This window comes from Drosophila mauritiana, chromosome X (genome assembly GCF_004382145.1).
Source record: "Drosophila mauritiana strain mau12 chromosome X, ASM438214v1, whole genome shotgun sequence".
NCBI classification, from domain to species: Eukaryota; Metazoa; Arthropoda; class Insecta; order Diptera; family Drosophilidae; genus Drosophila; species Drosophila mauritiana.
The window spans coordinates 12,934,530-12,957,246 of NC_046672.1; the positions used below are offsets into that span (position 1 = coordinate 12,934,530).

The following is a 22,717-nucleotide window of genomic DNA, read 5'->3' on the forward strand; positions in this document are numbered from 1 at the left end:
ACGTTTTTTTTTTATACAATAGGCGAACTGGTAATGATTTCAATGAAAAATTTTAAAAGAACATTTTGTTTTGTGCAAGGTACGCAGCAATCGATCAACTTGACCCTTTATCTTATCTGTTTTATTGTAAACCCACAACAAATATGGAAAATTTTCCAGATGTAGATACATACTATATGTGGAATTTAGGTTTTTGCTCATTTCTTTTGTTCTCTAATTAGAGCTTGCTTGAATTGACTTACATAAAAAGAGCTTTGCTACTTAAACGTAGCTATTGTGTTGCCCTCAGTTGTTTGAGTGCGCGTGTATGTGTGTTGGCAACTAACGTATACTTTGCCTTTCTCTCCTCGTTGTTTTTGTTCTCAAGATTTAAGTACATATTCCCTTTTTGATTTCGACTATCTGGAATTTAGTTTTGTGTTATTGTTTTTATTTTCTTACAAATATTAATTTGTCAGTGCTGGCAAATACGCCATATCGCCGTTCATAGTTTGTGTGTGTGTAAACTAACTGTAACTAAACAAAGATAGTATACTTAAGTTAGTTCACAACAATACAATTCACACTGAACTCTCCTCTCTTCTTGCACATCGGCCCCTTTCTCTTTGGCCCTCTCTAATGCTCTCACTCACCCACTCTCTTTCGTTCTTGCATCCCCTTCTGTGACGTAGTGCCACACCATTCATGCTCCACTTTCACACGGGAGAGAGCGAGAACGCCACAGAGCCAGCCATTAGAGAGGGAGCGAGCTGTGGTGACTCCAAACACAGGGGCGCAGCAAAAGGGGTCACTAAGCAATGACTGGAGGACTCAAATAACTATGATTCGCTAAATATTTAAAATTAAAAAAAAAAAAAAACAAAGGTCTGTGCCATCGGAGTTACAATTCCATCAGCAAGTTTCTATCGCCAGAAAGTAACTACTCTTCTCACTCGAGGAACCCCCTCTGTGATTTTGGCACGGCCCCCCAACTACGCCACTGATACCCCTCTTGTGGTTAGAAGCTACGTTTGCTGGCGCTGCCTTTTGCTTAGGTTTGTTGTTGGGCTGTCCGTTGCCCGTTGCCATTTGCCAGTCCGTCAGTCTGCGCTGGTTCCCGCTGGCGTGGTGAGGTGTCCGCTCGCGCTGCCGCTCCCGTTCCCGCTCCCGCTCACTCGGCTCTTGGTTTTGGTGGCCAAGCAAACCGCTTCCGACACCGCTGGCGATACAAATACAATAACTACACTACAGCTGCCGCTCCGGCAGAGAAAATGCGTTGGCATTTGCAGTTCCAAACGCTCAAAAGACGCTCGAAAAGCACACACCGCCAAGCTCCAACATCTTCAATCGGAATCCACGAAACCAATTAGAGCGCCACGATGCCACCGCACAAATGGACGGACGAGTCGCGGGACGCCTCCTGTTACTACGAGGATGCGGCCGCATCCCGCCTCCGCCGGCCGTCCTCATCCTCCAACTCCTCCGCCGCGGCGGACCGCTCCGACGACGAGGCGGACGACGAACGGGAGGCGTTTTGCTCCGGCGAACGACCGCTAATCCGTTCCAGTGGCGCTGCGGAGGGTGAGTAGCTACAAGATACACAGATGGGGAAAGATATTTACGTAGATGTAGCATACGTAGGTGGAGCAACGTACATATTCGTATTACAAGCTTAAGATACCTTTATTTATTTAAATCTTTAGTGCTACTTCTGCTTCACATTGATATGCATTTATTTACATAAATATGTCCATCATTAAACATAAACACTCGGATTATCTATGTAAAAAGAAACAGTACTCAACCCAAAGATACTTTTAAACAAATTTCATTTTAGGTATCTCCAAGATACTTTAAAATTGTATCTTTCAATTTATAATAAAGTAAAGTATTCAAATGTTTTTATACATTTTCATATAACTTCATTGCTGTATTTTATTATATTAGGAAACGTTAAAATTATTTAATAATTACATATTCGCATAAATTGACTAATAACCAAGCTCCGCATTTCATTTTCACGTAATACTATTCAGTAAGAGCATTTCACACGTTTCTCTAATACAGTCTCCTATGCCTATGTATAATTTATTCGCCAAAGGCCGATATTACGACTTGCTTACATTTGCTGATATGAAACGAAGTTTGCCAGAACTTTATAGAACAGTACAAATCTGCATTCCAAATGGAACGGAGGGCCGACAACTTTTTCGATGGTATCAAATCGTTATATTTGTATTTTAGGTGTTATACTTGAGCGATTCGTATGTACAAGTATCTGAATAGAAATGAAATTCATTGGCAAAGCATCTCATGTAAAAATTTGTGAAGGAATAAAAAAGTGGAGAAATTGAGGCATTTTAAACTATGCAATGATAACACATTGTGCATGGTATTTAGGGATTTTCAGTGTAACATTGAGCCTTATCGAGAACGGCGAGAACTTTTAAGTAAAACCGGAACTGATATCGTTATTACGCCTCCTAAACCAACTTTTACTAACCTCCCTTTCTCTCCTCTCTCCGCGCAGAAAATCATGGCTGTGGCCCAAAGACGCGTCACATATTCGGATTCATGGGCTTCCTGGGATTCGCCGTGGTCTACGCGATGCGGGTCAATCTGTCGGTGGCCATTGTGGCCATGGTGAACCAAACGGCAATTCCGCACAGCAATTCATCGGTGATTGATACGGACACGTGTCCACTGCCGGCACCACATCACAATGGCAGCGATCCGAATCCGCAGAAGGAGGGCGAGTTTGTGTGGGACGAGGCCACACAGGGATTGGTGCTCGGCAGCTTCTTCTACGGCTATGTGCTAACCCAAGTGCCCGGCGGGCGGATGGCCGAGCTGTATGGTGGAAAGAAGATCTACGGCTATGGAGTGTTGATCACGGCGATCTTTACGCTCATAACTCCGCTGGCCGCCCACTGGGATCTGCCGTTGCTGGTCCTGGTGCGCATCCTGGAGGGAATGGGCGAGGGCGTCACCTATCCAGCTATGCACGCCATGCTGGCCCACTGGATTCCGCCGCTGGAGAGAAACAAGTTCGCCGCAATCGTCTATGCGGGCTCCAATATCGGTACAGTCATTTCCATGCCGCTGGCCGGTTGGCTGTGCTCGCTGGACTTCCTGGGTGGCTGGCCGTCGGCTTTCTACATCTTTGGACTGCTGGGCATCCTGTGGTTCATCGCATGGATGTACTTGGTGTACGACAAGCCCAGCGATCATCCCAGGATCTCAGAATCGGAGCGAGAGTATATCGAAAGGAGTCTACAGGTTCAGAGGCTAATAAATCAGGATCTAGCGGAGCCCGAGGAAGAGGAGGGACAGGATGAAGTGAGTCTGCGGGCGCCGCCGGAGGCACCGATACCCTGGTCATCGCTGCTCACATCCGTGCCTCTGTGGGCCATCTTGTTGACGCAATGCGGCCAGGGATGGGCCTTCTACACGCAGCTAACCGAGCTGCCCACCTACATGAGCAACATCCTGCACTTTGACATCCAGTCGAATGCTCTGCTCAATGCGGTGCCGTATCTAACCTCCTGGTTCGTGGGCATTGCCTGCTCCGCCCTGGCGGATTGGATGCTAGCCAGACGCTACATATCGCTGCTGAGCTCGTATAAGCTGTGGAACACGGTGGCCTCGGTGGTGCCATCACTGGGCCTTATTGGCATCATCTATGTGGGCTGCGATTGGGTGTGGGTCACCTTTATGCTGGCCGGCGTGGGCTCGTTCGGCGGCGCCGTCTATGCTGGCAACCAGATGAATCACATAGCGCTCAGTCCCCGATATGCGGGCACCATGTATGGTATCACCAATTCGGCGGCAAATATCTGTGGCTTCCTGGCTCCGTATGTCATCGGGCTAATCATCAATCATCGCGAGACTCTGACCCAGTGGCATTTGGTCTTCTGGCTGGCGGCGGGCTTGAATATAGCCGGTAACTTCATCTACCTGATCTTCGCCAGCGCCGAGGAGCAAAGCTGGTCGAAGACACCACCCACACGCAACTCACGATCCCAGCGCGCTTGAAGCAAGCCTAACTATACGCTATTTTAGCTAGATCATAAGCATTTGTGATAATTCCGATATATACACATATATCCTACATATGTATTTGCGCTTGAAGTTTTCCGGATGCAGGACAAGAATGTGGCTTCCAAAAAAAAAAAAAGAAACGAACGAAACTAGTGCTACCAAATCGGAATGGAAAATCGAAAGGATGTTAACTGTTTTAGTGTATTATATACGTGTATCGTCCTTTTATATGGACTTTTGTTTTGCTAGGCGTCTTTTTTGTAAACAAGTATACCAATACCAACTATATATATATATTTATATATCTATGATATACACGCTCGAAGGCACGTAGATCTGTCGAAATAAACAGCACAAACATATCGAACTGTGGCACCTGATTTAAGCATTTTATTCTTTAACTGGCAGGTGGTTCTTGTGGATCCGACTAATTGATACCTCTTCATTAGAGAATTGTGATTGCATGATGGGTTATCTATTTTATACAGATTTTTAGAACACTTTTAGGCTTTTCACGTTTTTGAAGGCTGTACAAGTGTTGCATAATTTCGGGGGCGACGTGTTCATGTAAAATTATGCCTAAAACATAAATGGGGTGTATAAGAAGTATCTCAAAATCGTGGGCAATACTTTTGTAGTGAAATGTTTGTGTGTATAAACAATAATATATAATTAAGACAGATTGAAGCAATACAACACCTTCTTTGGACTATTAGACTTTATTTTACAGCTTTAGATCTTACGATTTTGAATTTTAAAAGTCCTTATATGTATTTTGATCTCAAAAAACGATTGAAAAACCTGCGATAAAGCTCTGTCTTTTGTTCTTTTAGTAATTTTGCTAAGTTTCAAATGTTACAATGTTAAATTTTAATTTTCTAGTGCTAAATAAGTTCATTTAAACAATATGCATCAGAGATTTTGTCGCAGCCTCAGTTTTCGTTTATGATTTCAGTTTTCGGTTTCGTCGTGATTATCGTGGCACAGTTTTGGCCCCTGTCCGTCCGTAAATCTGTCCGTCCGTTGACGTGAGGCGTCTCTGGCTGGGCTGCCACGCCCCCATACACACTTGCCCCCAAAAATTACTTGCCTCCCCTTAAAAATATGGGGGCATTAATAATGGTTAAGTGACATTGCAGTTTCTGTGTCGCAGTCTCTCACGCTGTTTTGTTTGTATTTTGCGCTTTGTCTTATTGTCAATTTTCTCCTCATTACATAACAATCCATAGCCCCCCCCATTCCTTTTTTTTCCTCCCCCCGCTCAGCGATCTGAGTTCCCCCGTGAACTTCGCAGGGCCATAAAAACATAGCCGCCAAATTCAAGTGAAAATATTTTGGCGCCGCTGTTACAGCAGCGAACCTCTCTCTTCAATACACTGCGACAAAAAGTCAGCGTTTTGAGAATATAGTATATATATAGTATGATCGCATTATTTTATGCAATTTTCATTCATGTTATTAGTATTATGTATCTTTCATTTACGTTCATTTCTCTGAGTGTACACTCACCTGCGCTCATTTGGCCGTGCGTTTGCGTTTTTAATTAACGGTAGTTTCTTCTATTGCCACACGAAAGATTGCAAATGAAGTAATTATAAAAAAGAGATATAAAATTTTGAGATGGGGAAAGACGGCGTGGAAAATAAAAGTTTAAATGTTACGACCAACATTCGGTTCAATTTCATCCGTGCGATCTTCCGTGCGTTTCGGTTTTTCCTTGCCAAGAAATGCGTTCATGGTCAAAATGTCAGGCGTGACGCAAGCGCAAACGGCAAACAGCAACAAACAATTAACATCAGTAACAACAGTAACCGCAGTGAGCATCAACAATGGCATTAAACAGTAACACAAAAGCCCCAGCAACAACCCTCGACAAGTGATCCAAAAAATGTGAAAATTTGTGCAACCAAATATTTGGTCGAATGATTTTTAAAGTGTCAAAACCGATTGTCGAGCGTGCATCCGAACAAACAATCACTCGCGTTGGTTCTATTAAATAGGCAAAACTGCAACCACTATATGAAATGTATCTTACAGATACGAAAACCAGAAACTTACAAATTAGTTCAGACGAACATATAGACATTGTGTGGATCTTTAAAGTAAATATATTTTACATCCCGTCCGTGTATTTGCCATTTTCAAGGTTTTATTGACAAAGGAATTGGATCATAAATAATTTATTAATTAAGATGTTTCCGATGGAAATCGCTAAACACTGAACATGACCCAATTCCAATGTTTCGCAGGGGAAACTCAACAAAAAAAAAATAACAAAATACAATGATTTATGTACTGCACTACATTTTACAAGAGATCATCTCCAATTTTCATGACTTGAGTCTTCATTTGCGATCATTTAAAATGGAAATCCAATGAGCTTAACGACAATTCCCAGACCCGAAATATTCGGTTCATTTCGGTTATCGGCTAGCTAATTGATAACCCGGCCGGATTTGTCTTGATTTCTGACTGAATTTCATACACACATATCTCTCGACCTGGCTTAGTGGTCTCTTATTTGTTCACATTTAAGCTGAGCCCCTCATTCGGCCATCGCTTCGCTTATTTCTTGACACTTTCACTTTTCTCATTAAGATATGAGCTCGACCCCGTTGGCCGGGGAGTCGGGCAGGTGGGGCGACAGGTTTTCATTCGCTGACAGACCTTACGTGTCCCAGGCGACCGCGTGAATGACAGACGGTCAGACCCTTACACTGGTCAAAAATATTTATTTTTATTTATTTTCTTTTTAAATGCTTTTGGGAAATAATTTTATAGGTTATGTTGGGGCGAAAGCAACAGTCCATTTTTTTTCATGGGATTTGCGCAAGTTTTTGTTGAGTGCAGCTGAGATATTAAGGCTAACCTTAAATATTTTGGTGTTTCATTTGCATCTTCATTCATGCCAATCGGTGTGTCCCGCTCTCGCGCTCCCTCTCTCTCTCTCTCTCTTTCTCTCCCTGGCTGCCTCCCCCCATATTGCCCACTCACTCCCTCCTTTTGCTCGCATCTTCTGGATGCAGTTTTTTTTTTGTATTGTACTTCAGTCGACTTTTTGCCCTGCAAACCAGTTTACCGTTGCAAGATCTTCTGCAGGCTTCTGCTGTTTTTGGCTCGTTACTTTGAAAATGCACGAAATGCAATTTTGTTTCACTTTACCACTTAACATTTAGTTTTTGGCAGCATTTCTGCTTCTTCTTTTTGGCGGTTTTTACTTCTCAGAACTGGTTTCCATTTGCTAACTGTAAATGCTTAGCATCTTGCCGTCTCTCTCTGTTCCCAACTTTTTATTTGGCTTTTGTGGAAAATTGAAAATTGAAAAGCATTGCACGAGCGACGTCGACGTTTGGGTTATTGCACAATATATGGCAATATATAGATGGGGAACCAAACAACAGACGTACGTAATTTACAACTTCTTTTTTCGAGAAATGCTTGGGAAAGGAGCGATGGTGGAGAGGAGTGAGGAGGGGGAATCTGCACCAGGTGCAACTATCTCGTACTCCCTCTCTCTTTCTGTAAACAAAAGTGTGTAAGTGCTTAAAAACAGGTCACCACTGAAACAACAACAATTATCCCAATGCTTGCAACATTTTCGTTCGAATTCCTCCATTCCCATTCCTGCTATTTCAACTGGAAAGCAGGAATTGGAATGGGACTGGAAGCAAGTGGCGGTATGAAGAGTGCTTTCCAGCCTGAACCAAATAATCTACAATCTACTTATAGATTACTCCAGATATCAAAATTTGTGGTTATTAATTGTAATTATCTTGTTATATCATCACATATGCATGTACAAATGAATTAGAGCTTAATTCAAAATTTTTGCATCTGACAGCATCATTTTAAGTGATATTTAGTAACAATATAATTTAGTAAATCGCATTGCGAATAACCCCTTAAATTATTCACCTCTTGTTTGGGTGAATCATTTACAACTCATTTATGCGCTGAAAGTTTCCAATTTCAAATATTGACATTAATATCTGGTATTTTCCAATTTTGGAACCGATTGGCGTATACGCTAACCTTAAAACAATCCATGGAGCTGCTCACTTTTAAATACGTGAACATTCTTCACTTCTTTATACCATCCTTTGATTTAATAAGAAGGTTATAGCGTATAATATCATTCCATTATGCATCGCGTTAATTTTATTCCAAGCTGGGCTTTTAAACGGCCCTTAAGAGACGGTCGTGAATGTGATTTTGACCAGCTTGCCTGAGTGCGAATCCATTTAGCTTATTTAACCGACTTGGCTTAACTGATTTGACCGACTTGGCTGGAATTTGGGACCGCTGGCTATATGGCTATAGTGGTTTATAGTGATTGCGATTGCGATCCTCAAGACCTCGTCGCGTATTCAAATATCAATGGCTAATTTCATTTTTGCGGCCACTTTTGCAACACTCACACTCTCGCGAAATTCCATAACATAATGCTCACGCACACACACACACTATGAAAGATATTACCACATAGTCGATGACGCAGGGCTTTTGCTTTTTCCCAAGAGAGAGAAAGAGCGGGAGAGAGCGCTCGAGCTGCCAACGAAAGTGCTGCTAACGGTACAACTTGCGCTTTCGAGAGACCGAGAGCGCCCGCGCTGCCAGAGAGCGAGAGTGAGCAAGTGTCTGCGATTGAGATCAAGCTTGAGCTTGAGCTGAGCTCAGATTTTTTTTCATTTTTTTTTTTGGGCCTGCGTTTTTGGAATTGTTAACATATTTTTACAGCTGCTCAAGACGCGCAGTCGCGATTCGTAGACGTGCGTTCATGCCAAGCGGTCGTCGCAGCTCCCCAAAAAATATAAATAAAGCTGAAAAGTTATAATAAGCCGCGCGTGTGTTTTCAACTCCCATCCAAAACAAAAAATAAAAATTGAAGTGCTAACAAAATAAATAGAAAAGAATAATACCGAATTCTAACGGTTCTGCCGAGTGTGTTGATCATCTATTATTTTTTTTGGTTGTGAAAATGCTGGTGCAAAATATATAAATAATTCCCTGTTAACCCGAATTGGATTTTATTATAGTTTTTTTTTTTTTTTTTGTTATCGTGTGAAGTGAAAGTGAAGCAGGCCGGAAAAAAAGAGAAGCAAAGCAAAAGACATCGCAGGAACGTCGTGCCCAGCCAATTTGCATATATAAATCGACTATAGGGCGCAAACGCAACTTAGCGATATGATGCGCAGGACTTTGGTGCTGGCAATGCTGCTCTCGCTGCTGGCAACGCCGCAGGCGGCCATCGACAAGGACGATGGCAAGTTTCCGCCGGGCAGACATAACCTAAGTTCCGCTCCGGACCAGCACAATGTGATTAATCTCAGTCTGCACGGAGATCTTACGGCTGCCACTCTGCCGCCCCATGTTGACCCCAAGCTCAGCTACGACCTGTCCCAAACCCGACGCCTCAGGGACGCCCTCAACGTCTTCGATCTCGCCGTCCTGGCCGCCCAGTGGGGTCAGGTGGAGAGCTCCGGCGGAGTGTCCGCCAACTGCAGTCGGGACATGAGGAGCTATCTAGGCGGGCTCAGCGATGCCAAGATGTGGGCCGTCAAGAGTAAGTTCTACTCCTATCTCAATGCTCAGCATTATTTTTTACTAGATTATACTTTGCCCAACATTATATTTAAAATAAATGTCAAATTAAAGAGAAGGTTCTATAACCACACAATTCTCCCTTTAAACAAACGAAAATCGAATCTAATCTAACTAAATATTAATGTATAAAAACATAGAGTTTATAATAGGAATAACTTGGAATTTACATACTCGTACTAAATTTATTCAAAATTATTCCTTATATTATCTTTTTTGATAAGATACTTCTAGAATGACACATTTGATATATCTGATATGATATTTCTACTTGTAATTTGATAATTTTAAAAAGAACTAATTGCATTCCATTATAATTATAATATTATATATATCTAAAATTGCTGTCCGCAGAAATCAATTAACCAATTAAAATGAATTTTAGCTTGCGGTTAAACTTAAGCCAGTAACAAGTTCTTATTTTCCATTCAAAATGAAAAATATACAAAAATCTTTATTGCGATTAAAAAAGATATGCCAACGGAGGTTTATCTTTTTTTCTGGACGCCAGACGAAAAATTGGATACGTGATGGGATGGCCATTCACTTGGCACCATGTTATCGCAATTTCCACAGACGTTTTCCACATAAAGCTGATCTTGTTGTTCGCGACCCATTCGATTGAAAAATAAAACCACCGATCTGCACTGCCGTGTGTGTGTGAACGTGCCATTCGCCGATTTTGGCGATCGGCGCAGATACTATATGCGCGGGTTTTATAGATATAGACACATTAAAGTCGGCGCATAGACGAATTTGCCCGCGAGCACACAATCTACATAAGTGCACGATACGATGCGAGTGATCGCCAAGGTCGCAATTAGTTCTTGCCACTGCAGCAGCAGCAACTCGCAGCAGCCTGATGGGCGTTTGAATTTTTCGCTTGTTGTTTCGCCGAATTTTTTCCGATTCGGGCAAATTGGGTTTTCCAAAATGTTTTTTTTTTTTTGTTTTCGTCTTCTGATTTTTTGGGTATTTTTTTTTTATTTTTTGTTGGTCATTATGTCAGTGGGGGCCTGGTATTGAATAACTGAATGGAACGGTTCAATTGCACGACCAGATCAAATTGGATCGACTGGGTAGTATTTGCAGTCGAAAGTGAGACTGGGCGAGATCAAAAGCCTGAATTATGAATACATGTTGTGGGACTTGTTTTATTTTCGGTTTTTCGGCTCTTGGTTTTCCTTTTTTTGTTTTTTTTTTTTTTTGATTTTGATTTTTATTGTTGGTTTTTAGTTGCGACAAGTTGCCGCACCACCCAAAAAGCAATCCTATCGATTCCAGCAACCTGAGACCGACAAAGCACCACTGACCAACTGACTTGGCCAAGCTAAAACCACTCTCCAGATGCTGGTTATGTAATCAATTAACGCAAAGCACAAGAAAAAGAGAAAGAGAGCCACAAAAAAGCAACAAAAAAAAGACACACGAAATAAAAGTATTTGAGTTTCTTTTTTATTATTATTTCACTGGTTGCACCATGGGCCAAAGTGACCGGAAAGTGAGCACATCCATTGAAAAGCGCCTTTTAGCCACGGTTCAAGTTCACGGAGTCTGGGAAAACCCATTTCGAGAGCGAGTCAGATGCATGGTCGTTAAAGAAAATGCATTTTCCCGCCATGCGGAAGTGTTTTCCACCTCGGTTTTCGCTTTTTACTCTTTCGGGGAGAAAGGCCAAAGCGTTTCGGAAGTTCGTCTTAATTTCCATTTAATTAACGAGCAGTTAAAAATCGCAGTTAACTAACCATCTGCAATACGTGGGGGTTTGTCTTTTGCTAGGCAGGTTATATCTCCTCTATTTATCTGAGAAATATAAATATGTTTTTCCCAGCGAAAGCAATTTTCTTAATTTTTTTTATTTATATTTACCTTTAATGAGGTTTTAACTATTTTTTTATTTTATCTGTATTTTTCTCTTTTTTAACTTTTTTTGCCATTTTAGGTAGATGTAAAGTAAAATTAACTTTGTTTCAAAAATCCTTTCAAATCTTTGATTTTTCCCAGTCAACCTTCAACTTTTTGCTCCACCGCCTCCAACTCAACATAAAACATCACGAAATTGGGGTTTGGGTTTGGGTTTATTTTATCTTTTTTTTTGGGAGGCAAAAAGCCGGGACTCAGTAACTGGCATGGCATCTATGTCAATGTCTCCACATGAATTGTGTGTTTTATTGCCACACATGAGCGGAGTCAGGGCCAAAGTTTTTCCTGCTGGCCAGTCAACATAGTAAACCGGACTCGAACTCGAAACTCGGACACTTGGACACTGGCTGGAAATTGTTATTTAAACGCTTCGCACATAATTTCCAGCACAGGTTTCGTATCTGGAGCTCCCAATCCTCGGCCAAGATCAATGGCTAATAAATTGTGGTCGGCGTTAACTTTGTTTTTGCTGTGCTTGCTGTTACTTCTTTTTAATTCACATTTTTCGCTGTTTCGGTGCTTTTCTGTCTATATTTTTCTGTGGCCAATGCAATTGCAAGTGCAATAGTTTGGTGGCAGGTACGCTTGGCTGAACTCGATTGGCAGGTTGAAGGTTGAAATGCACTCGCCGTGACAAAAAAAAAAATAAAAAAAATTGCATTTTGGAAGTCAAGTCGAAGGTCCGTTCAGTCTTCGTCGAATCGAAGAGCGAAAACGAATTTGTACTTTTTTTGGGCACTTTGTTGACTTAAGTCGCGGACAAATAGTCGGCAAAAGTCTTAGAGGAAGTGCAAATATTGTCTCATCATCATCGTGGAAGGCAATCTTTAAACTTCCTCAAAGATCAAAAAAAAAGCTTTCACAATCTTTGTAATACTCATTTTGTTTTTCGCAAATATTCCGGGTAAAAAAGAAACAAATCTCTTTTGTTGTTGCCTGGACAGGAAAATGAGCAAATCGCTGCTGTTTTGACCTCGTATTGCATTTCACCTGTGTGTTCGAGAAACCTGAACCGAAAATGGCCAAAATTGAAACGAAGCCAAGTTAACGAAATAAGCCAACAAGTGATCGAGGTTCGATGGCTTGGTTATGGACTTTGCAGCCTGTTTGGTCATTAGTTGGTCACAATGCACAACGGTTTTTTTAGGCCAATATACTTAGCCGACTTTTGAGTGAAGGAAGGGGTGGGGGTAACAGGCCCAATTACAGCCTTTGTGCGAAATGAAACGTCACGCAACATAATTTCTACGGCTTTCCCGTGTATAAATCCAACGGCTACAGCTGTGTTCAGAAATATAGGTGTCTTGTGAAAATCAAATATAAAACAAATTCATATTATTGTAATTAAGGTAACAAATAATATTGTAAAACATTTGTTTTATTTTAATTTAACTTCTTGTATAATAATATTATTTTTTCGCTTGCTCGCTCACCGCTAATAGCTTGCGCATTGCTGTATTTATTTTTGCCTGCAACCCGAAGAAGAAGCAGAAGCTGAAATTGCACAACAAATAAACACGGCAGCAACATCAGCACAGCGGCAACATGCGACAAGTCTCTCCCTCGGTTTCTCCCCGAATAAATCTCAGTGTATCTCTTTTTCTCAGTCTCTCCGTCTCTCTCTCTATATATGTATATCTCTCACTGTCTACCTATCTCTATCTCTCTCTCTACTGGACACAAGCTTAGCTTATGTAATGTAACTTTAATTTGATTGTTGCAATGCCTTGCAGTTTTTTTTTCGGTTTTCTTCACTTTTTGTTTGGGGTTTTGTTTTTGTTTTCAGCGAAAATGAAATTATGGCCAAGACGACGTTGTTGGCTATTATTGTTCGCAATAACGGTTCATTGGAGTGGAGACATGTATGTAAAATACTTTCAACTTTGACCGCGATTTTGGCCAAGTTTTTCTCTCCCCCCACAAACGAATGACTTAGGCAACAAACTCGTTTTCGGATAATTGTGCGTAATTAAAATCCACGCCACGCATTGCAATTGGCCGCGTCGAAAAAAAGTGGTTGTCGGTCGCGTATCGGGGTCCAAAAGGTCTAGGCCAAATACCGATCGGTTGGCATAAGATAACAACATAGCTGCATCAGAATAATCGACTTCTTCGAAGGTGGAGTGTTAGGATCAGAGATCACTGCAAATTGTGGCCTACTTTTCAGCGCCACGTTCTAGAAATCAATACAAATCGATTAATGGTATTTACCATAAGTGCTTATTTGGAAATTTATTGCTATAATATATTAAATACATATAAAATTAATATAATATAATAATATATAATATAATATAATATATTTCTTTACTCAGCATTTATTGTACTACTATCATTTTTAAATACTGTATTTTGAAGTTTATCGAAAGATAATTCCATGAATTGCGAGCTAAGTATAGTACATAAAGAGCATTCTTAAACAAAGCCATTACAAGTTCATGTTCATGTTCAAAAAGCGGCATCATAAAGAAGGGCGAACTTAATGCCCAGACCGGGTTAATATTTCACTTAGATGACCGCCGAGCAAACGCAATTAACACGCAGACTGTTCGAGGGCAAAGCGAACGCCTAAATGCCACAATTAGGCAACTAACTCCGTGTGGAATTATTACGGCCAGCTTCCAGACACACGTTAATTAGACAGAAATTGCATTCCATCGTGAGACGGCGCTAATTTCGATCATTGCGAATTGTGTCCGTCATGGCGGGACGCTTGCCAAATCCATTTGTAGTTTCAAGTTTAATGCGACACTCGGTCTTGGGCAAATGCAAAAAAAAATATATATATATAATGAAAAGAAAACAAAGAGGCAAAAAATAGCGAAAAGCTAATCAGTCGATTTCTAGTCGAGTTGCATTCCAACCGAAGGTTGCCAACCACCCCCCTCAATTGACAACCACCGCCTGGCGGATGAACCACTTTGACTTTGATCCGTATGCCATAACCATGCAACCCATTTGCATTTGACACTGGCTAAAAGCAAGAAATCATTTCCGTTAGGTAAAAGCCAGCCACAATGCAAACACATAAAATAAAAAATTATATACATATATACGAAGAAATTTAAAAAAAAAATAATAATAAGGAAAGACAATAGCGACAGGTGATCGCTGGATCGCTCGATCGATCGACGTGCCCGGCATTAATTTTAATTTCCAGCGATTCGGTTATGAAACGGCCGACTGCCATTTGAACGAGCTCTCAATTTGGGGTTATTGACCATAATTGCAATTTTGGGTGGTCGTATCAATTTGATTACAGCGCATTAGGGTTATGCAATTGCAAATGGATGCGGAATAGTGACGAAAGCACAAACAAGCACTACTCTAGAATTACTTTATGTATATTGCTTAAACCGCAATTAAATTTGTAGTACCTTCGTCATTTTTCACAACGTTGTGTGTGTTCCCTTGAACAACCAAATCATCATCTTCGACTATCTGCTAAGATAATAGATAGGTGTGTGGATAGACGAGCTAATTTAAGATGCGATGAGCTGACAATGCACCGTGACTCGGCACTCTGTGGGCTAATTATTCCACAAATATTCCAAATTACTGGCCCATCAAATAATCGTTTCGGCAATGACGCTCGTCAACGATTGCCATAAGTGACTCACATTTTGTTGGGCCTTAAAAAATAGCTAGAAAGAAAAAAAAAATAAAAAAAATAGAGAGAAATAACCAATGTGCAGCCCTGAATTTTTGGCCCAAAAACTGGTAACCCGAAACCAGTTTCTCCGGCCATCCGTGGCAAAGAAATGCGCAGAAATAATTGAATTGGTTCGGGGCGATCATCAGCGGTCCATTGCGCAAAATGGTGGCATTGCCACGTGTCAGTGACCAAGTCCAAAAATTGAATATCGAAATTCAGAAATCCGAAAATCGGAATACCAGTTAGTCAGGCGAAATAACCAAAGCTGAAGATGCAGCTGACCTTGTGCCGAATCTGTGCCGAGTCCAAAAAAAAAAAAAAAACCAAGCAACCAAAAAACCCAAAACCCCAAAAGACAGGCCAACTCTTTGACTCGTCGTCGACTCTTATTTTCATTAATTTTATTTATTTTTTTTTCTTTCAACTCTCACTTTCGTCTGGCTACTTCTTCGCTTCTTCAGCGATGTGGGCGTCGAAAGAGCCCAAAGGGGAGGTCTTTGATAAGATTTATGTGTGTGTGTGTGTGTGTGGAGCCAGGGCCCCCGGCTGCACAACATTGACATTGAAATTGAAGTGGGTAAAAAGAAAGAAAGACTTTGAGTGTGGGCCAACGAGACGTGAATACGATTACGAATACTCATACTCATGCCCATACTCATACGCATACTCAGACTCCTACGGTACGTAATGCGTATCCATAGCCTCAGGTGGCAAGTAGGAAGTAATCGCTCCATCTTATTCGTCATTTGGCCAACTTTCTGAGCCACTCGAGGGATCTCAAGCTCCGCTGGCCAGACTTTGCGCATCTTCGAGCATAAAATTGCCAAGCGAGTCGCGTTTTATTATGTGACTCAATTAGGCAACGGCAGGGTGTAATTATTACATAGCAGAAAAGTGGGGAAAAAATGCTACAAGTAATTATGAAACATAAACTGACTAACGACAAGGAATGCTATTCGACGCAAGAAATGCAATCGTTGAGTGTTATTAACTGTAGGTATACTTCAGTTTAAATATATAGATTAGCTATTAAAAGTTTACTCATAAAATCAGAAAAGATCTTGTCTTTCATATAATATTATTATGATATTTGGCAAAGTTTAGTTAAAGATCTAACAATTTCGAGAACAATTAGCTAACAACATCATTATGGGCAGCATTATTTTAGCCCGAAATGTGGCAACTAATGTATCCTCGAGATGCGATCTAGTAGACACACCTCAGCTATAAGCACACAGAACGCTTCACCCAAGTTCAAAGACTTTGAGTTGCGTGTTAAATGACAGGAAATTTATTTGGCCAAGACAAACGAGCGGATCTTAAATCCACAACACACGCCTCTAATGTCCCCACATTAACAGGAATTTCGACTTGGCTCGGCCGTTCTAATGACAAAGCCAAACATTAGTACGCAATTGCCAAATTTAGTTGGCCGAAACGATTGTTTGAACTCACAGATACGAACCTTAGACACAATCAATTAGAAGCAAGTACAATTTGGACATTTAAAAAAGATGCGCCAAAAGGCTAATTTATAGGCAATTAGAAAATGAAGAAAAAACATTTAAAATTAAGATGGATTTATACTTTTTGGGCGTTTCGAGAGCCAGTCCATTCATAAATCTAAAAGTAAATTGCTAAGCGATAAAAATAGTAAACAAATATGTTTTATGGCTTGCAATGGTCACTGCTTTTGGTTCTTGTGACGCGGATCGTTTAATAAATTAATAATTTTGGCGCCTTAATTGAACTGTTAGCATTTGAGGCGCGTTGCACTTTTTTGTATTTTGGTTTTTATTAATTTCGCCAGCTTTGACTTTGCGCCGTTTCGCAACTGTTCGAAAAGTGGATAGGCAAAAAAAAAAATAAAAATATATTATAAAAATAGCAAAAGGCGAAACGACAAAGGTATCTGTATAATGGCAACTATTTGACGGGCAGAGCACATTATTTATTGCCATTATATTTATACAATCGTTTCATCAATCAAATGGATTTCAACAGCTTTGTCACCGGGTTTTGGCCTGGCTTTTCGTGCCACGCCCTCATTGTTTTTTTTTTTTTTTCGCCACTCATTATGGTCGACTGCAATCGGCGATTTGGTGTGTTAACACATTTGCCTACCCCGCCTTTGTCCTTACCTTCGCTTGAGCACACATGTATCTTAATCTTCTTGCAAATATTTTCGTGCGATTCAAGTGCACAGTTTTGATCTTGGCCAGAAATTGTAAACAGCCTCCGTAATTGGATAATTTAATGAGCTTTGGGCATTATATTTTCGGCTCTAACATATATATTTTTTTAGTAATTCCTGTGTGGGGGCTTCAACGAAACTCATTTGAGAAACTTAGTAGAAATTTGACATAATCATATAGTCCAGCTTGATATGTTTGGCAATAAAACATTGATGCACCTGTAGGTAATCAAGTGTGAGTAAATGCAGCTCAAGCAAAAGTATCTTGTACTTGTGTCGAGTATCTTTTGCTGCCGCCGTGTAATGTACTGAAAATTGGACGCACTTTAAGGTGCGGCTGGTGTCGTGAGTATCGATTTCCCTACCTGCTGGACCGCTTTCCCCCGACCTATATATACCATATATCATACATATACGCACGATCACGATCACGATCACGATCACATGCTGAACGACCTTCCGAATCGCCGGACAAGAATACACGATCCGATATCTGTTTTGGATCTGCTTCGGCATCGACTTTCGGTAGCCGCTACCAAGTTCATCTGACTTGGGGATTGGGTGAGCATTGGTGGTCGGTCGGACATGTCACCTTGATAGCCCCATTGTCAGTCCCATCTGTTGATCTTGTTTGGGTTCGACATCAGCTTTAGCTTCAGCTTCAGCTTCCATTTACCATTTACCGAGAGCGTTAAACGCGTGAATGACACGTTCAATTGAAGAAGTACATATGTATATAGCACATCGCTGTGTTTATATGCCGACCCATTTGCCATGTACTGGCGTATCGATGGAGGTATTGTGATGAAATGCTTACTACCAGCCAATCAAATGACCTCAATCGCTAAATTAAATTGAAAACATGTTTAAACATTACGCAGAGATCGGATGGAGGGTGTGTTTTTTGGATGCGAGTAGGTTTCGTATCAACGGAGTGATAAAAACAAAGTGCAATTTCATGGAACAGAGAGTTGATTTTTCTTAAACATATTGTCTTACTAAATTCAACAAGCAGATAGACTAAGCAAATGAAAATCGCTTTCCTTCCGCGTTTGTTCACCGCCAATGAAATGGATAAACACTTCTGATTTCGGCACATGCAAATGCTGGCAAACATTTCCGTTTCATTGGCTCCTCATGGTCATGGCCGGGTCTTGTGTAACCCAGAGATCACCAGAGATCAGTTCCTGCTTTTGGCCAAGCCATCGGGGAAGTGGAAGTGGATGGTGGATGGTGGATGGCGGCTAATGGATAATGGATGCTCACGTAAGAGTTGCCATTTTCCCCGTGTCACCACGCCAGCCGAACAAAAGACCATTGCATGACTTAAGTTGCCATTTTCAAAGTAGCGATAAAAAAATAAAAAAACACAAAACAAAAAAAAAAAACTGGTTAGACCCACAGTCCCAGTTCCAGTCGCCGTCTCAAGTCCCCGATCTGTTTGGCAACTGGTTGCAAGAAAACGAAAACAAAATAGCATAGCAGCCTCAACTTCGTGCAAATAAATCAGCAGTTGGGCAAGGATTTTCTTGTATCTGAATCTGAGTCTGAATCCACTACAGCCTTTAAGTTGAACTGATTTATTACCAATTAATTGGCATTTAATTGATATGGAATGGTAGTCAACAATTGGATGTATGACTTAAATGCAGTGAAAGATTGATCGTTCTTTGCACATTAAACAAAACAACTCGTGTTAGTTTTTCTTCATAATAATATATATATAATATTAAACAAGTTAAAGCTTTATAGGGAATCTCTTTGGTCGCCCAGTCGACAAGTCATCATCTTGATGATGGCGGCATTTTAAAGTTGGCAGCTTGACGGCTGCGCTGCAATTGCATAATGGCCAGTTTTATGTTTTTTTTTTTTTTTATATTTATTATATTACACATACTCACACTGTGTATGTTGCATTTCGAACGCTTCTGATGCCCTTTCCTTCCATTCCGTTCCATTGGCTGCCCTTCTCTTTGCATCCTTTTTCGTCGCTTGGCGCAGTGGACGATGCTTCCGGTCACTATACATCCGGTTTCTTCTACGGCAACAACTACTGGATGGGTTCGTTGGCCCTGTGCGATGCCATTGACGACGGCCAGATCGTTGCTCCCGGCAAGGACAACAGCTCCTCGGTCGCATCCTCTCCAGAAAGCGAGACGAAGAACAGCGGTCTGCCCTTCGCCGCCGCTCACACCCAAGGATACAGCAGTGTCTACAACGCCCCGCCGCCCTTCGTTCCCGGATTCTATGTGATCAAGATGCAGCTCAACGAGACGCTACCCACCCAAGTGGTAAGAAAGTCACGAGAAAACCATATAGGCCCACACACTTGCAACTTTCAACTTTTGTGAATAATATTTTAAGAATTTAAAGAAATAACCTAATGTTGTTGTCTTTGTGTTTACCCAGCTGCGCACCATTTACGTGGGCATGTGCCTGCCCTCCAGCTGCTCCATTGCGGACATCGGCCAGATGAGCTCCAGGGCCCATGTGGAGCTACCATCGCGGGATCTGCGTGTCCTGGACATCCGTGTGCCCACCGACAAGGAGTTCAACATCTGGGCGGACAAGACCTTCTGCCTGCTGATGTAAGTGGCTGGGATCGCAACCAAAGTAGCAGCAATCAAAAGATCACTTTCAAAAATGCCCGAGTCCAAACACTAAACAATTGAACAAACACAATGCGCAGCTTTTGGGCAGTTGGCTTTGGGCATTAGCGTCAAGTCAGTGGTTGAGTCAGTCGATTTGTGTGAAATTTCGTTTCCCCCCAAATCGAATTATAATAAAAAGCGAAACTCCATTTGTTAACATAAAATATTAGCGGGTAATATGATTATATGCTTGCCCATGCCGGTGGAAACTGCACAGAGAATAATTTCCTAAAGTTAAATAATTATTTGCATACACCGTTTTCTATATAAACATGAAATTTCAACTGCTATTATATTAAATATATTAAACAAATTATAAAACATTGTTATAACAATATATACCTGATTATCTGATTTTTAGTGTGGTATCTAGCATTGTGTTGGGCTTGATTTGCTGCGGCACCCTCTTCGAGATTTACCTGAGGCGCAAACTGAAGGAGGCACTGCGTCGCCAGGACAAGGAGATGATGAACAACAGCGAGACGAGTTCGGGAATTGGGTGCGCCTCGTCCGATTACAGTGACACGATGACCGCCCACGATGATCCGCTCAAGCAATCGGATCACTCGCAGTCCTCGAATTCGCTGAAGCAATTGGATGCTTTGGTGCTGAATTTGCCACCGAACGATAATGACAGCGGCAATGGACACCACCACGATCACGATGCGGAACATGATCACCACGATCATCATCGCAGCGGGAGCAACAATAGCAACTCGGATGAGCACTTGGAGGGGCATCTGCACGAGCCGGAAAAGTTGAGCATCTACTCGGAGCTGCTGCTCTCCTTCTCGGCGATAACGAACTTCAATGCGATCTGCGATCGGAATGTGGGTGCGGATACCATTCCGTGCATCCATGGACTGCGAGCCTTCAGCATGGCCTGGGTCATCCTCGGCCACACGTGCATCGTGGTCTTCAAGTACTCCGATAACATGGAAATGCGCAAGGAGGTGGAGCAGAACTTCTTCTTCCAGGCCATCACCAATGGGCCTTTTAGCGTGGACACCTTCTTCTTCATCAGTGGCTTCCTCATCTCGTACATCTACTTCCGCACGAATGCCAAGGGCAAGCTGAACAAGTTGAGCAAGGGAGCCAATGAGTTCACCGCTGGAACCGCGCACTTTTTCGGCCTGGTCGCCTATCGGTTCATGCGTCTCACCGCCCCCTATCTGTTCGTCCTGGGCGTTGTCCAGGTGACCATGAAGTACCTGGCCACTTACTCGATCTTTGACCCCCCCACCATGGATCACATCACCTGCCCGGATTACTGGTGGCGCAACATTCTCTACATCAACACCCTGTTCCCTGTGGATGAGATGGTGAGTGTTATTCAAGATTTCAAACTTAGCTATTAGGAGTAAGAATTGTAGTAAATAATATTACATACTAGTTAAAACCTATTTATTCAAAATTGGTGCTCGACTTCTTGCATTTAAATTCGATGAGGAGATGCATCACTCATGCGCCGCGTGGGCTTCTGTTTTTGAATAACAATGACTAACGCCACAAGTATAATATAAAATTCCTCCTCATTCCTCTAAATCCGCAGTGCATGCTCTGGAGTTGGTATTTGGCGAATGACACTCAGTTCTATATGATCGGTGCCATCATCCTGATCGTGGGCGTGCGTCACTTCAAGCTGTCGGCGATCACGACGCTGGTGTTCCTGGTGCTGTCGTGGATCACCACGGCGGTGATTGCGTTCACCAACAATCATCGACCAAACACGGACGATCCACTGGCCCTGTTCGACAAGATCTACGACAAGCCATGGACTCGCCTGGGTCCCTATCTGATCGGCATGGCCGTGGGCTGGATTCTGTTCAGGACCAACTGCAAGATCCGACTGCCCAAGCTGACAGTGGCTACCGCCTGGACCCTGGCCATGCTCAATCTGTTCGTCCTGGTCTTCGGGCTGTACAAGGCCGACCTGTCACAGTTCACCGCCGCCGCCTACAGCTCGCTCAGCCACTCGGCCTGGGCGCTGTCACTGGCCTGGATCACCATTGCCTGCTCCACGGGCTATGGCGGCTACATCAACTCGCTGCTCTCGGCGCCCTGCCTCTATCCCTTCTCCCGCGTCACCTACTGCGCCTACCTGGTCCACCCGATCGTTATCCGCTCCATGGCGCTCAACTCGGACGCGCCGCTTCACCTGGGCGGTGATCTGATGGTGAGTTGGAAGATGCAGCTGCTGTAGAATCGCTATCTCAGAAAACAATAATATCAATCAATCAATCATAACTTTATTTATTTATTGCTTATTCCAGGTTGTCATGTTCTTCGGTCTGACGGTGGCCTCCTACTTCCTGTCCTTCGTGGTGTCGATGTCCTTCGAGGCGCCCGTCGTCACAATGCTGAAGATCCTGTCACCTAGTCGAAAGAAACGCCTCGCCTAAGTCCTGAACCCGATCCGCCCATTTCCGATTATTTATACCCTCCATTTTGTCATGTTATCTATTTCTTGTCTATCAAACAATGCCCACATATTTATAGCATCGACTCATCTGCACCTTCGACTCTTTCGGATCATTATCCATACATGTACTTATCACTCTGCACCACATTTTTACTCACAATGTGTTCCAGTTAAAAAGAGTAAAACAAAAGTTAAAAAAAAAAACAAACAAATCAAAATCGAGGAAAACATGACTTGAAGCGTGCAACCTA

The 22,717-nt window shown here is 42.1% G+C and overlaps 2 protein-coding genes across 5 annotated transcripts; both read left to right on the plus strand.

The window, feature by feature from the left end:
• The first annotated feature begins 13 nt into the window (after nt 1-13).
• On the plus strand, nt 14-4,181 carry LOC117146645 (putative inorganic phosphate cotransporter). The gene is made up of 2 exons (XM_033312979.1): nt 14-1,560; nt 2,510-4,181. Exons 1-2 carry the CDS (start codon nt 1,359-1,361, stop codon nt 4,012-4,014), a joined length of 1,707 nt encoding a protein of 568 aa, XP_033168870.1. The 5' UTR covers nt 14-1,358; the 3' UTR covers nt 4,015-4,181.
• Nucleotides 4,182-8,795: 4,614 nt separating this feature from the next.
• On the plus strand, nt 8,796-22,688 carry LOC117148124. 4 transcript variants are annotated; one of them, XM_033315348.1, is made up of 7 exons: nt 8,796-9,583; nt 19,395-19,684; nt 19,803-19,981; nt 20,406-21,366; nt 21,494-21,509; nt 22,029-22,220; nt 22,318-22,410. In XM_033315348.1, exons 1-6 carry the CDS (start codon nt 9,205-9,207, stop codon nt 22,211-22,213), a joined length of 2,010 nt encoding a protein of 669 aa, XP_033171239.1. In that variant the 5' UTR covers nt 8,796-9,204; the 3' UTR covers nt 22,214-22,220; nt 22,318-22,410. The 4 variants fall into 4 exon arrangements, with proteins under 4 accessions (XP_033171239.1, XP_033171240.1, XP_033171238.1 ...); XM_033315349.1 differs by having other exon boundaries at nt 21,497-21,509; XM_033315347.1 differs by having other exon boundaries at nt 8,797-9,583; nt 21,438-21,509; nt 22,318-22,688.
• The last annotated feature ends 29 nt before the right edge of the window (nt 22,689-22,717 follow it).

Excerpts from the sequence above, each read along its gene's own strand:
- LOC117146645 (XM_033312979.1), top strand. The coding sequence starts at position 1,359 with ATGCCACCGCACAAATGGACGGACGAGTCGCGGGACGCCTCCTGTTAC. Across the intron at positions 1,561-2,509 it reads TTCCAGTGGCGCTGCGGAGG|AAAATCATGGCTGTGGCCCA; the intron begins GTGAGTAGCTAC and ends CTCTCCGCGCAG.
- LOC117148124 (XM_033315346.1), top strand. The coding sequence starts at position 9,205 with ATGATGCGCAGGACTTTGGTGCTGGCAATGCTGCTCTCGCTGCTGGCA. Across the intron at positions 19,982-20,405 it reads AAGACCTTCTGCCTGCTGAT|TGTGGTATCTAGCATTGTGT; the intron begins GTAAGTGGCTGG and ends TCTGATTTTTAG. Across the intron at positions 21,367-21,596 it reads TGTTCCCTGTGGATGAGATG|TGCATGCTCTGGAGTTGGTA; the intron begins GTGAGTGTTATT and ends CTAAATCCGCAG.